At 35.4% G+C, this 14267-nt stretch overlaps 2 protein-coding genes across 2 annotated transcripts; one reads left to right on the forward strand and one right to left on the reverse strand.

The window, feature by feature from the left end:
• Positions 1–1338: 1338 nt before the first annotated feature.
• Vlet (COMM domain containing 10 protein valette) lies at positions 1339–5716 on the reverse strand. The gene is made up of 4 exons (XM_019053976.2): positions 5398–5716; positions 4416–4617; positions 3260–3418; positions 1339–2130 (listed from the first exon to the last, which is right to left on the reverse strand). The coding sequence occupies exons 1-4, from the start codon at positions 5430–5432 to the stop codon at positions 1936–1938; spliced, it is 591 nt and encodes a 196-aa protein (XP_018909521.2). The 5' UTR covers positions 5433–5716; the 3' UTR covers positions 1339–1935.
• Positions 5717–5795: 79 nt separating this feature from the next.
• On the forward strand, positions 5796–14099 carry LOC109038780 (O-glucosyltransferase rumi homolog). The gene is made up of 6 exons (XM_019053969.2): positions 5796–6234; positions 7282–7435; positions 7770–7971; positions 9879–10157; positions 10791–11023; positions 11739–14099. Exons 1-6 carry the CDS (start codon positions 6087–6089, stop codon positions 11953–11955), a joined length of 1233 nt encoding a protein of 410 aa, XP_018909514.2. The 5' UTR covers positions 5796–6086; the 3' UTR covers positions 11956–14099.
• Positions 14100–14267: the final 168 nt, after the last annotated feature.

Genomic DNA, 14267 nt, shown 5'->3' on the forward strand with positions numbered 1-14267 from the left:
ATACTGACGTGCTAAGGAAGAACGTCGTATGAGCCTTCAGACGCTGCCGTATTTCCTTCAATAAAAACTTAATTTATTCGGAAAATCGTTAATATTTTCATTCAATTTCTTCAGACAATTCAGCTCGCAATTTTATCTAAAACGTTTAAAAATTTGAAGGAGTACTACGCATAAGGTTCTTTAAAAATACACGTTTTATCCGGGGCAATTTGGCATCTCTCAAATGTTCATACGAACATGTTCTCAAATGTTCTTCCTTAGCACGGCAGCATAGAGGGGTATATATAGCTGACGGTGTGAGAAATGTGACACCTCTCTCTTCCTCCCCCATCCCCAAATGATATTTGACGTAGCGCATTCGATGGTGGAAATGCAGAAGTGCGCATCTCAGAATACACGATTTTCCAGGAGAGTACAAAAAACGGTCTACATTCCTCTTTTTAGTTCGTAGACGTGTAATAATTTTTGAGGATAGCAAGAATAAGATGGTTTTTTACACTCCATCAGCATTTTGAATTATTTTTCGAACTGTTAGAAAATAAGGCGAAGATGCCGAGATTCGCGTTTTCGGTTTTCGGCACTAGGAATTGACGCTTCATCCCGAGTAACGTATTTTGGCAATTAGTGTTTTACCCCTGTTGTTGGCGGATTTGGATCATCTAAAGCCTGAAAAAAGAGTTTTACGCTTAAAATTCCTATTCAGATAAGGTTTAGTTGGATATCATATGGCCCATGCACGCTATTTCCATTTAAATCTTCAAGCAAAAATACTTAAAAACCACAATCTGAACCGAGCGTATGGGCTCACTCTTTTGAAATAAGACTCGGAGATAAAAACAAAAAACTTATTATTTAATCAAAATAATACTCTTCGGACTCCTCGGGCATTCTTCAAAATTACGGCTCGAATGAAGACATCAATATTATGAACATTTTTGGTCTACGCCATTGCACAGAGCCACTAACTTAGGATACAGAAGAGCGCCTTCAACCCACGCCGTAATCTTAATGCAGAATTCTGATACCACTATTCGGGCGGGCGTCACGACAGTCGTTTTGCATAGCCGGCTAATTGAAGGCAGATCATTGGCCCAGGCAATAGGGTACGAATTTCAGCAATTTGAGGCGTAATTTTTAAGGAGCAAAACCTCCGGGGGTGCTCTCCCTGCCATCCAAGGCATTAATTATGCAGAATTTGTAAGTAATATTTTGTAGTATATATGATGTGTCGTAGTATTAAAATTGCTCATTTTATACTATTTGCCATGTATATCAAGCCACAATATGTACACATATCAGCCATTTAGGTACTTGCGCATAAATAAAACTATAAAAAACTTAAGTTATCAACACATTTTTATTTTCTAGGATTAAATTTTTACAAAAATTTGATAGAAAAATTGCAATATAAACCTGAAATGGGTACATAATACATTACTACAAACTTAATACTTGAAAATAGCATTTTAATGAGATAGAGCAACAATAACATTTAATGTACAGGAGTAAAAAAAAAAATATTGAGTAACAGCCCCCCCCCCCCCATCAAAACAATAATTAGTAGTAGTCTGGCATTTTCCATAGAAAAATACATTTTCCATAAAAAAATACTATTTATAGAATGTACGATAGAAATGTTGGAAAACTAATCAGGGAGTTTTCTTGCTATTTTGTGTGATTTTCTTTAGAATGAGTGAGAAAAACTGACAAAAAATTTCATGGGAAACTTTTGGTTAGTTTTTCTTTAAAAAAATAAAACATGAGCATAGCTATACAATGTCCCAATCTGAGATACACACTTTTTGACTTTAGCCATTGACATACCTACCTCACTATAAAACAGGTAATCTCAGAGATGACGGTCTTAGAATAATGAAGAGTTTCTCAAAACAAGTCTGGAATGATTGCACCACAAAGGATTAAGATAAAAGTCAATCAATTTAGAGCATCCAGTTGAGATTGGATATTTTCTAAAACTGAGTAAAGCTTCGTCAATTCTTGACGATTTAAATCCAGGAGAATGTCTTCTTGGTTTCTAATATTCAATTTGATCTCAGCTCTAGGCTCCAATTCTTGGTCCCCTTTATCCGATTTTATGGCTACGTTTGTACTCCAGTCGATGCCTGTGACCTAAAAGCCAAGAAAAAAGAAGAATAAATTATAGAAATGAAATAGACAATAAAGTAGAAAAGAGTTACAAAAAAACAAAAATAGAACCCCACTGAGTACATGAATATGACCATGGTAAGAGAGGAACAGTCACGGACAACAAAAAACCGCCGTGCCTCTAATTACTATTGATTCATCTGCATTGTACATCACAGGTCACAGGTCAAATGGACTGCATTTTGCAATTTGGAACTATAAATTCTGGCCCGGTTTAAAAACAACGTATGTGCCATTAGTTTCCTTATGCACATACGTGTTTCTTCAAATGAGACAGAATTTATAGCTCCAAATTGCAAAATGCAGTCCAAATCTATGCCACATAAGTTTAAACACTTACAGAATGTAATAGAAGATCCACCACCTTGATTCTTGCATTTACTTTTGATGCTAAACTGAGGACAGATGATTTTCCGTTGCACTCTAAAAGTGTGTGAGCTCAGGTGTGGACTCTACAAAAATTTTGTTGATCTGTTCGGGGAAATGCTCGACTGCTACATCACAACCCAAAGACTTTTTTTGCATAATGCTCTGCTGCAAACTGCTAGGTTCAGATACCTGTTATCTTCTACTACTGTTAATGAGAGAGATACAAATACTGAACAAATTCCTTTCTTTTTCCTATTTACACTGCAATCATGATACTTTTCTTTCAGACACACTTTATAGCACCACCTCATAGTTTGAAATCATTAGTGAATCATACTAAACTATTTTAGACATCTCCGTGGTATTATTCATTCCTCCAAAAACCAAATTTTATGCTGCAGACTAACTCTATTCAAGGTTTACTAATTTAATTGGACAATTTAATTAAATAATGAAAAAGTGAAGGAGGCAGATCTTCTGATTCACACCAAGAGAATGACCTCTAGTTTGGTGTTAAATCTAAATTTAGTAAAATAATTAAGCTTGGAATCGAGGTCAGAATTTTATAAGAATCTTTCAACAGATTCAAGAATTTTAAGTTTGTGAGAAGCCTTTTCTCCAGTTGTGACATTAAACTTTGGTGGAGGTTTAGTCGACCTTTAGACGGAAAATTTCTGAATCTTTTCTACAGGACAACTCAAAATGACTTTTTAACTTCTCTAACCTGGTGGGAGTAGAGAGATTTTTGTTTCATTGCGTTCACAAGAGATTCTGCTTCTGTTGACCACAGTTGAGAAAAAGCGACGGCTCTTTCTTCTTCCATGCGTAATGTTTCGACCATATGTTTATGGAGAGCTGCAGGTTTTATGATGTGGAAAATTGCCTTGAATAAAAGAAGAAACATAATTTGTAGAAATTAAAATTTTAAGGCAATAGGAACAATAAAGCATTTTACTGCCAAGATAAAATTTGGATTGATGCTATCTTTAATAAAATCTGACCAAAAATATTCAGAAATTTTTGAAAGCATAAAAGAACTATGTACCTACATATTTTATTCATTTTTCATTTTTTTCCTCCAATGTAAGCAGATGAATGCAGGGCGCAAGTATCAAAACGATTTGAGAAGATAAGAAATAGGAGGCTCCCTGTTCTATTTCTTCACTTTAAGTAATTCTCACAGCTTTATGTTATACCTTTCTTCAATATTCACCCCATGCAATGCTAGATGCCAGATACTCGAGACTGAGAAATTTAAATCATCTGGCCAAAAGTCATCAACAAGGTCTTTTGATCACTAAGCAAACGGCTTTGAGGTGAAGCTCTCTCTTGCTGACTCTTGCAGTGTTCACTTTCTTAGAAAAATGTCCTGCAAACCATTATACTCCTCTCTATGAAGTAGGGATGGCGATGTTTTCTAATAAATCAATTTCGGGAAATCAATTTGATTTTCGGTAGAAAATTGATTCGATTTTAAAATCGGATGGAAAAAATCGATTCAAGGTACAATCGATTTTCTTCGAAATCGATTTTAAAACACTTAAAAATCCACCTTCAACGCCAAAAACAAATCTGAACCTTGAAATGAAACTCCGGTTTCACAGAATTTAGGCCTTTTTGTGCCACATTAACGTAGAAAATTTCGATTTTTTCAATAATTCGATTTCTGCTCGAAAAATCGATTTCGATTAAAAATCGGCAACAAAAAATCGATTCAACTTTTTCGATTACTTTTTCCAAAAAATCGATTTACCAAAATAATCGATTTGATATCGCCATCACTAATTCTCATTTTGATCCCCAAAGAGCATTGCCCCTGACATGTCTTGCATCTTACTACCTACAGAAAAGATATTGTGGAGTTTATCATAGATGCCTACCTTTTTCAGAATGTGGGTTGTTGTTGATATTAGTTGATCTACTTCTACAGAGCTCAATTCCAGAGAATGTTGCAATTTGTCCCTTTCTTCTGTTGTGAAGGGTTCGTCGAGATCCTTAGAGATAGCTTTGACAATACGATTGGTTATTAGAAGGAATTTTGTACCATCAATTTTATTTATGATGTCCACTCCTTTTGAAAGCCTGAACAAAAATAAAAAACAATTTTAGTTTGTCCACATTTAGTCACTTTGTGTCCGAGTGTGAGCACGAACTTTCATCACTATCATCGGGACAAAGAGTATGAAAATATAAGGGAACTAGGATCTGGTGGTGATGCTGGTGTGTTTCGTTCGTTCAATCATTGTATTTTCCGTTGTTATTGTAATAAATAAATAAATAATAAATGACCCGCAGCAGCTGTGACAGACAGCTAATTGTATTAACGTACAAATTTTGGCAAACAGTTTTTAATTTGAAAAAATGAAATAATAAGCTGTAAGTAACTAAATGGTTTCACAGACAACTTTATGAAAAATTACGCATAAATGTAGAAAAATGATTAGAAAACAATTAAACTGCCTTGAGTTTCAGGACTTTCAACTCAGATTTCAGAATAGAAATCAGAATGATAGAATACCAATTCTACATACATCAAAAGTACGCATAGAACACAAATTCTTGACGTTTATCGATACCTCTTCTATTCTATTCTGACTGAATTTGGATCAAAGAAATGCGCATTCATACAAGGCTTGGTATGAAGGGGATCATGCAGTCAGAAGTACATCAAAAGGTACAGTATGGAAGTGGTGAATTCACTTCAATATGTACTCAAATAAGGTTCCAGAATTTTGAATACAATTCTGAAGATATGATGCCCTTTTCAATGTACTGAGACGCTTGTATACTTGTAGCTATTTTTTATGACGTTCATGTTAAAATCGAGTCGTAAAGTAGTATATATCGAAGGGTGTCGCTTACTCAGAGTCTGCTTCCCAGAGATCAGCAGAAGCCATGTTTTATGAGACTTAAATTGCACTCAAAGTTAAATGAAGCACACCTTTACATGCACTTAAATCGCATGCACAGAAGACTGTAAGAGTCGAATGGTTTTCTGAAATTATGCATCGAAATCGATGGAAATGATGTTAAAAGTGACCAACACGATTTTTGAGTACCTTGAGGTAAACCATTCAAACTGAAAGAAAATATTTGGAGGGACAATTATAACTTAAAATAAATTAGAAAGTCACGAAAGATTAACAATCTCCTCGTTGATTCTCTCTTATCACTATTAGATCACTATCAAGTTTTATTTACATAACATTGATGGATGTTGCATTCGTGCATTCTGGCAACAGGTGGTTGCGTTTTGTAAACATAACCTTATCATTTTCATGTCCATTCGTGACTTCATGACTGATTCGTGATAAAACTGAGCAATAATTTGTAAATTTTCCTTTCTAGTATGTTTAGAAAAACAATTTTTTAGTAGTTACGCGATTAGCATAAGAAGTTCTTACCTGAATTATATTTATTTCTTTTCAAAGAGAAACTTTGGTAACTTCTCCACCAAAGACATGTCTTTGTTCTTGACTCTCTTGAGTGTAGCTTAAAAAGTATTTTTTCCGGTCTGATAATCAGCTATCCCTTTTATATTTTTAGTCTCAATGGAGGACTTGTCTTCAAAATTGATCTTTTTATTTTTCATACTCTTTTCTACGCATGATTTTGGGTTTTGCGGTGATACGTGTGACCCTGGTGATAACTCAATATGCAGCCAGGAACCAACCAGCAAGAGTTCAGTGTACGCCAAAGGTAGGCATGTCAGAGGAGTATTTTTGGCTTTTCTAAGCATTTTAAAATTTTGATGTATACATACAAAAGAACTTATAGAGTTACTGAAACAGGCGTATTTTTCTTTTTGCATGCAGAAAGGAAAAAGAAGCTTGACGAAACATGGAAGAAAAATAACGATTTATAGCTCTTGTTTGGATGCATTTCAGTGAACAGTCTCATTAGCTATGAAGAAATCAGGTTCTGATGCTCTCCCCATTTCCTATGAGTTTTGCTAATTTCATGCCACGAGTATGTCTTGACGAGACAGGCATAAACCATGAAGCTAATGACATGGTCACTTAATAGTTGTCCCAAGCAAGAAAATCACATCTGCAATTTCTCAGTTTCTCCTCATGTTATGCATAAATAAATTTGGCAGTCAATAATGGATAATAACTGCATGGTAAGTTGCAGATGCTTCCACTTGTTGAAAGCACACTTAGGTTGAGAAAAATTGGAACACTGAATTTGATCCATTCACTGCTTAAGGCGATTTGTCCTGGGTTCCTGGCTTGGTCGAACTGGCGTGCAATTTACTGCATCGAGTAACTAAAAAATCTTGGCATATTTTGATTACTCAACCAAAAAAGGATGATAGCCCCCACGCATGAATAGGAGAATCACTCTGAACAAGAAATTTGCAAAATTGGAGAAATGAAAGCAGGATTTGTCTACCATAAAAATGCTACAATCAATCTGAGTTACCTATATTACATGAATGTAACGTTTTTTTGTAGCCTTATCCTGGGGTTTTTTTCCTCTAAATTTTACAATTTTTTTTTGGTTGAGAACGATTCTTCAGACTCATGTGCAGGGTGTATCTTCCTTTTTTAGGTCAAAAGGTCAAAACCCGCCAAGATTCTTGACTTATTGGCTACAATATATACTATGCTTGTTTGACTATGCCAAGAACCGAATACAAATCATAATAAGTAAATCTTTCTTGCCCAGAACCGCAGTATCAGTCACTACAATATTTTTCGAAGAAATTAATTCTTAATTTGTCTCTGTTTGTATCTTTTCCAGAGGCAAGTTATATAGTCTCCGAAATCGAGAAAGCGGAGAAGGAGTTCAAACCTTGCCATGATCCTCTATCATGTTACAGTCCTGTCATTCAAGCTGATTTGAAACCGTTCAAGGGTGGAATTACCAAAGATATGATTAGTGAGGCAGAAAAGAAGTAAGCACCGTACTTTATACTCTTTGTTTCTTTTTTGTTGGGCTCCTCTTTAATCTACCTTTAAATGAGTAATTAATAAATGATCATCTGATAAGCATGGCAATTGGATCTTTCTTCTAGCAATCAAGATCCATCTAAGTGTGCTCATAGTTTGTAAAAATAGCATGTGAAAATTTTAAAAAATGTTGTAAATCTGCTCTAATTTCCACACAGTCTTTCAGCAGGTTTGATTTTAGTCATTCACTGATCTTCTTTTTGTCTTCTATTTTTAGTAAATAAGCTCTTATTTTTTTTTAATGTTTAAAAATGCAGTACAAAAATCTCTGTCTTCTAGGGGTACTAAGTATCAAATAATTGATGGTCAGCTGTATCGATCGAAAGACTGCATGTTCCCAGCAAGGTGCTCTGGTATCGAACACTTTATTTTGAATATTATTGCTAAACTGCCAGACATAGAATTTATCATCAACACACGAGACTGGCCCCAGATCTCAACACATTTTGATAAACCAATCCCTGTGTTCTCATTCAGTAAGGTAAGTCAACTTTTCTCAATGATAAGAAGAGAAAGAGAGTAAATTGATCTCCTTACCATTCTACAGTATGGAATGAACTGGATGCACCCCTTCAAACGAGTGGCAAGAATGGAATATTTAAAACTGAAGTTGCACTATTAAAACAGAATACAAAAAAGATGGAAGGATAAATGTTCAGGCAAGTTTTAGGGCTGAAAGCAAGGAAGGTTCAAAGCTACTGAGAGGGTACTCCTTGTTGTCAGACCCTTTGGATATTTTTCATAGTATGCCATTGTGACTACTTGAGTGAACATTATTCTTTGTCCTTCTTAAGTACCTAACATAGAACAAAAAGATGGTGAGACTAATGAACAACATCTCTGGTCTGGCAACATTGCAAATCTCCTGTCACATTTTATTTTTTGAAGAAGGCCTAATCATCTTTTTTGTTCGATTTTTTTCCCCTCCATTTTTCCAAGAATATTTTTTCAATATTGCAAACGAAAATGTTGAGGAGTATATTTTGGAGAAAATAAAACATTAGTGAAAATTTTCCAACTCTGCAGATAAGATACATGGGCTGTTGGTTTCACCAGCGATATGTATTTCATAACTTCCTGCCTCTCACTTGTATTAGTATCATTCTCCCAAAGTGCAAATTATCTTTTACCTATCCTGTGGCATACAGGGTGAGCGAAAAGTCCCCGACCCCCCCTCTAACTTTTGAACGAATTGAGCTAGGGAAATGAAATTTTGGGGATGTTCCTATCTCAAAGGGGACCATCTTTCGGGGGAGTCAAAATTTTGGTCCCCCCCTCAGGGGGGGACGGGGGCCCCCCAACTTTTTTTTTTCAAATGGCAACCCCTACCTTGTGATACCTCATTCGAAAGAGCATAAAAAACTAAGAATTTTGGCGCAAACCGCAGATCAATATCTTAATTTTTGACCGAGTTATGATAGGTCAAAGGTCAACTTTGACCTATTTTCAAAAAATCATAACTCCGGTTCAAATTATCGTAAAGGAAAAAATAAAACGGGAAAATTTACCAAATTGTGTCCGCTTTTAAGTAAAAATTGCAAAAATCACTTCGATTTAATTTTAAGGGGGGGCTCGGACCCCCAAATACGTCAATTCAAAGGTCATTCAATTTTCCCGCGAAATAAGCCAATTTCCCCTGGATTTGCCTCCACATTATCTCAGTAAGGTCAAAATCAGTTCAACATTACGTTGGCAAGTCCCCAAATTTCGGGAAAAGTTATAAAAAAATGATATTTAAGGTAATTAAATTTGACCGTTTAAATATCATTTTTTTTAACTTTTCCCGAAATTTGGGGACTTGCCAACGTAATGTTGAACTGATTTTGACCTTACTGAGATAATGTGGAGGCAAATCCAGGGGAAATTGGCTTATTTCGCGTGAAAATTGAATGACCTTTGAATTGACGTATTTGGGGGTCCGAGCCCCCCCTTAAAATTAAATCGAAGTGATTTTTGCAATTTTTACTTAAAAGCGGACACAATTTGGTAAATTTTCCCGTTTTATTTTTTCCTTTACGATAATTTGAACCGGAGTTATGATTTTTTGAAAATAGGTCAAAGTTGACCTTTGACCTATCATAACTCGGTCAAAAATTAAGATATTGATCTGCGGTTTGCGCCAAAATTCTTAGTTTTTTATGCTCTTTCGAATGAGGTATCACAAGGTAGGGGTTGCCATTTGAAAAAAAAAAGTTGGGGGGCCCCCGTCCCCCCTGAGGGGGGGACCAAAATTTTGACCCCCCCGAAAGATGGTCCCCTTTGAGATAGGAACATCCCCAAAGTTTCATTTCCCTAGCTCAATTCGTTCAAAAGTTAGAGGGGGGGTCGGGGACTTTTCGCTCACCCTGTATAACGACAAGGAGCAATTACTGAAAATTGTATTTTCAGACAAGGAGTTATTACGACATCATGTATCCAGCCTGGAGTTTTTGGTCTGGAGGTCCAGCCATTAGCCTCTACCCCAAGGGGATAGGGAGATGGGATATATTTCGCAAGGCGCTGAAACATGCAACAGAAAAGTGGCCTTGGAACTCCAAAAAACCAACAGCATTCTTTCGAGGCTCCAGGACAAGTGACGAGAGGGATCAGCTTATTTTACTTTCTCGAGACTCACCGGATCTTGTAGATGCTGCTTTCACAAAAAATCAAGCATGGAAATCAGATAAAGTAAGTCTTGCTTAGAATTGTAAATACATCGAGTTTGATTTGAGTCTCTTACTGATAAAAAATTCAGATTTGTTGGAATTTTTTGTAAAAACTTTATTCACCCAATTTTCTCTTTCATATATCATCTCAAGATTTTAGCTATTTATTTAAAGACTCTTACATTTTGAAAAAGACAAATGAATTTACTAAAAGGTAGGAAGTCTCATTTGAGAGATAAATAAGTTTGTTCTGTTAGTAATAGTTTTGAGCTCAAGTAGCAAGCTACTTTAAAGCTGAGAAACAGAATATTTTGAATTCGAAAATGGGTGTTGAGAGATATCTCTAAAATTTAGGATTATGGATGAATGTAATTTCAAAACTCTTTTTCTCAACTCAATCTGGATGCTCTTTGGCTCCTTTCTTTTAAACATGGTTCAAATAATGTCATAAAACAGATAAAAGAAGTGCGTATCACTTACTGCCTTTTCTAAAACATTTCAAATCTGCTCACATGGTTGCATTGTTTTTCTTTGTTTTTTTTTCTGTCAAATGTTTTTATTTCCACTTTGACTGTTGATCATAATTCTCTTTCATGTATTTTTCAAGCCTTTCTAACTTTAAATTTTTCTTGATATTTTCCTATTTTTGCCCCAGGATACTTTATATGCACCTCCTGCAGAAGAAGTTTCATTGGAAGACCACTGCAAATTTAAATATCTATTCAATTTTCGAGGTGTTGCTGCGAGTTTTCGGTTGAAATACTTGTTCCTTTGTAAATCATTGGTATTCCACGTCGGCGATGAATGGCAAGAGTTCTTCTATCCGGCACTGAAAAAATGGATCCATTACATTCCTGTTCCTACGCAGGCCACCAAAAGTGAAATTCGGTAAGTACCTGTCTCAAAAAAGTCTGATTCCAATATTCTCACATCGATTAAGGCTTGTCTGATACATATCGGCGGTGTAAGACAGCAATCACATAACTCGGTTTGCGACGTCGCAGACTTCCTATCATACTTTATTCTTTAAATGGAAAACTACTCAACGAAAATTCTTTGAAACTGCCGTGATTTTTCTTCTTCTCTATGCGAAGAAAATTCTGCAAAAACTTCAAGGAATGGTGCCAATTTTTTCTCCTTTAAAATAAATAACATGGAGGCGGAGATTTTCAGACATGCAAACGAGTTATGTGATTGCTGACTTACACCGTTGATATGCAATCTGTTCCTGTAAGTCCTAAAACCCTACTATTATGTTAATACTGTAGCCAGGACTGCAAAAATGTGGGAATGGATCTCTTCAGTGAACATAAGTTCTTCACAAAGAGTTCCTGAACTTTTTTGACAATTGTCAAACTTGGTTTCCCAATCTTGTCATATTTGGGAAAAAATTGATCATCTATTCTAGGTACAATAATTTTTAAAGAATTAAATTTGTTAATTAAATTTGTTTGTTCGTTCATTTGTTCAGCTGTTTTGCTCTTTTTTGTTAATTACTTTTGTAATTGGGCAACTTGCCCGTTTTGTATAATAAATAAAATAAAATAAAATTAAAGTTAGTAGAGCTATAACAGATTTTAATTTCCTGTACTGTATGTTTCAGGGCACTCATAGAATTTTTTAAGGAGCATGATGATCTCTCCCGGAAGATAGCTGAAAGAGGTCATGATTTTATCGCATCGAATTTGAAATTTAAGGATATTGAATGGTACTGGAAAACGTTGCTCAACAAGTATGCAAAATTGTTAACGTATAAGCCTACATTAGACGAGTCTCTAATCTTAATTGAAAGAAGCGGTGGACCGAAAACAGAACTTTAAATGAAAAAGAAGGAAAACTCAGCTTCATTGCCATTTTTTCTGTTCCTCATTTCCAAAACAGTTTTCTGTCTTAGTTTTTCAAACAAGAGCAGTTTTGAATAATCTTGGATGTTTTCCTCCCACTCTCTAGAAACTCTTTCCCCCTAAAACAAAGAGCCTCGCCAAGTTTCGCCCCTTTTTTTTATACCCGAGTTGATCAACCGGACAGTGCTCAAATAAAAGCCTATGGTAAGGCAAACTTCCATGCAAAGTTTCAACTTGAAGTGACCCCTGGTTTAGGCTGTACAGCGTTGCCAATTTTCCAGTTTCATGTGCTAAAATCAAGGATATTGGACTATTAGTCCGATGCATAAGTAGACTAGTACACCCAAGTTGGTCAACGGGACAGGGCTCAAACGAAAGCTTATGGTAAGGCAAACTTCCAGGAAAAGTTTCAACTTGAAGTGAAACCTCTATTAAGCTGTACAGCGTTGCCAATTTTCCATTTTTATGCGCTAAACTCACGAAATACTGAATCGTCATGGTTCAACAGACTATTATACCCGAGTTGGTCAACGAAACAAGGCTCAAACGAAAGCTTATGGTAAGGCAAACTTCTGGGAAAAGTTTCAACTTGAAGTGAAACCTCGTTTAGGCTGTACAGCGTCGCCAATTTTTCATTTTTATGCGCTATACTCACGAAATACTGAATCATCATGGTTCAACAGACTATTATACCCGAGTTGGTCAACAAGACAAGCCTCAAAAGAAAGCTTACGGTAAGGCAAACTTCCAGGAAAAGTTCCAACTTGAAGTGAAACCTCGTTTAGGCTGTACAGCGTTGCCAATTTTCCATTTTCATGCGCTAAACTCACGAAATACTGAATCATCATGGTTCAACAGACTAGTATACCCGAGTTGGTCAACGGGACAAGGCTCAAACCAAAGCTTATGGTAAGGCAAACTTCCAGGAAAAGTTTCAACTTGAAGTGAAACCTCCTTTAGGCTCCTAACCTAACGTATTTTTCGACTTCAGCCATTGATTTTCATCTAATAAAGGGTGGAAAAATACATTGTCAGATAAATCTGGGCAACACTGCCACGCAATTAAGACCCTCTCGTTTTGCCCTTTTTATTGTTAATGAAACTATATAGAAAACCAAGTGCCTTAATTTACGGAATAGGGAATCATCTTTTATGCTTTAAATAATGTCCTTGTCTTTTCTTGAAATTTTTTGTGATTTTCCCTCACTTGGTAAAGAGTTTCCTGTGAAAGTGCATTTTGTTTTTCGTGTCTTTCGTTTAAGAAAAAAAAAAAGAAATATGTTGTAAGCTGAAATTTTAAAATATTTTACAAGATGCACGTTTTTCAAATTTCATCAGTAATATTGCTCCTTCAACTCATGCCACTTCGCTACTTAGCCAAGTTACTCTGTTAGCTTAAGTCTTGAAATTTTTTGTTTTAAAAAAATTTCAAGTTTTACCATAATATTTTGTTTTGGGTTATGTGAGAAAGAATATCAATTTTAAACAGTGTAGTGCGTGTTCTAAGGTGCGCATGGAGAAGGAGTAAAACTGCCTCCTGCCATTGATAAATGGACGATCAAAATCAGTCTAATTTCATCAACTTTGCCTAATTTCCTCTGATATTATATTCTTCAAAGGGGAAAATAAGCAAAATTGGCATTTGAAATTTTGTGAGTGTACTCTTTATAATCTAAGGTAAATTCTCGGGAGATTTAAGGGTGTTTAGTAGTTTAGTTCTCTCTATAAAAAATCAACCATTAGAGGAAATTAGGCAACTTACGATTCTATTAGACTTATTCCAGTTTAATCGATCCAAATAATCATTCTACACATTTCTACCAGGTTGTTATTAGAGTGATCAATGAAGAACAGAAAATAGATAAGTTTTCCTTCTGATAAAGTGGGTGGAGGGATTTGGATCTCTTTAAAAATGTTTTCTTTAGCCGTCTGATTTTGATCTCTTATCCAGCTTTGTAACCAGGTGATATCTGATTAGTTCTAGAGTGAATTGCATTTAAACTCACAATTCCTGTGATATTTATTGTAAAAAGACACCTTTTTGTTGAATTTTTACATTTTGTTTTGAAGTATTATTTACCAAGGAACTGAAATAAATCAGTTTTCATACATCTCTTGAATTCTTTATACAATTATCTTCCTGACTCTAAAACCTCGAAATGAGGTTTTTTCTTTTCTTTTTTTCTTCCTCATGAACTACCACCTTATCTCTTGCTGCCAACTAAAATTGACCACCAGACAGGGTAAAAAATTAAGTATTGCAGCACAAGTTTTCTCCTTAAAATTCA

This window comes from Bemisia tabaci, chromosome 8 (assembly GCF_918797505.1).
Source record: "Bemisia tabaci chromosome 8, PGI_BMITA_v3".
In the NCBI taxonomy this organism is placed as follows: domain Eukaryota; kingdom Metazoa; phylum Arthropoda; class Insecta; order Hemiptera; family Aleyrodidae; genus Bemisia; species Bemisia tabaci.

Coding starts and splice junctions, on each gene's coding strand:
- LOC109038780 (XM_019053969.2), top strand. CDS start 6,087: ATGGAGGACTTGTCTTCAAAATTGATCTTTTTATTTTTCATACTCTTT. Junction 6,235..7,281: donor GAGTTCAGTGTACGCCAAAG/GTAGGCATGTCA, acceptor TATCTTTTCCAG/AGGCAAGTTATATAGTCTCC. Junction 11,024..11,738: donor GCCACCAAAAGTGAAATTCG/GTAAGTACCTGT, acceptor TGTATGTTTCAG/GGCACTCATAGAATTTTTTA.
- Vlet (XM_019053976.2), bottom strand. CDS start 5,432: ATGGCTTCTGCTGATCTCTGGGAAGCAGACTCTGA. Junction 4,618..5,397: donor CTCTGGGAAGCAGACTCTGA/GTAAGCGACACC, acceptor ATTTTTGTTCAG/GCTTTCAAAAGGAGTGGACA. Junction 3,419..4,415: donor CAACCCACATTCTGAAAAAG/GTAGGCATCTAT, acceptor CTTTTATTCAAG/GCAATTTTCCACATCATAAA.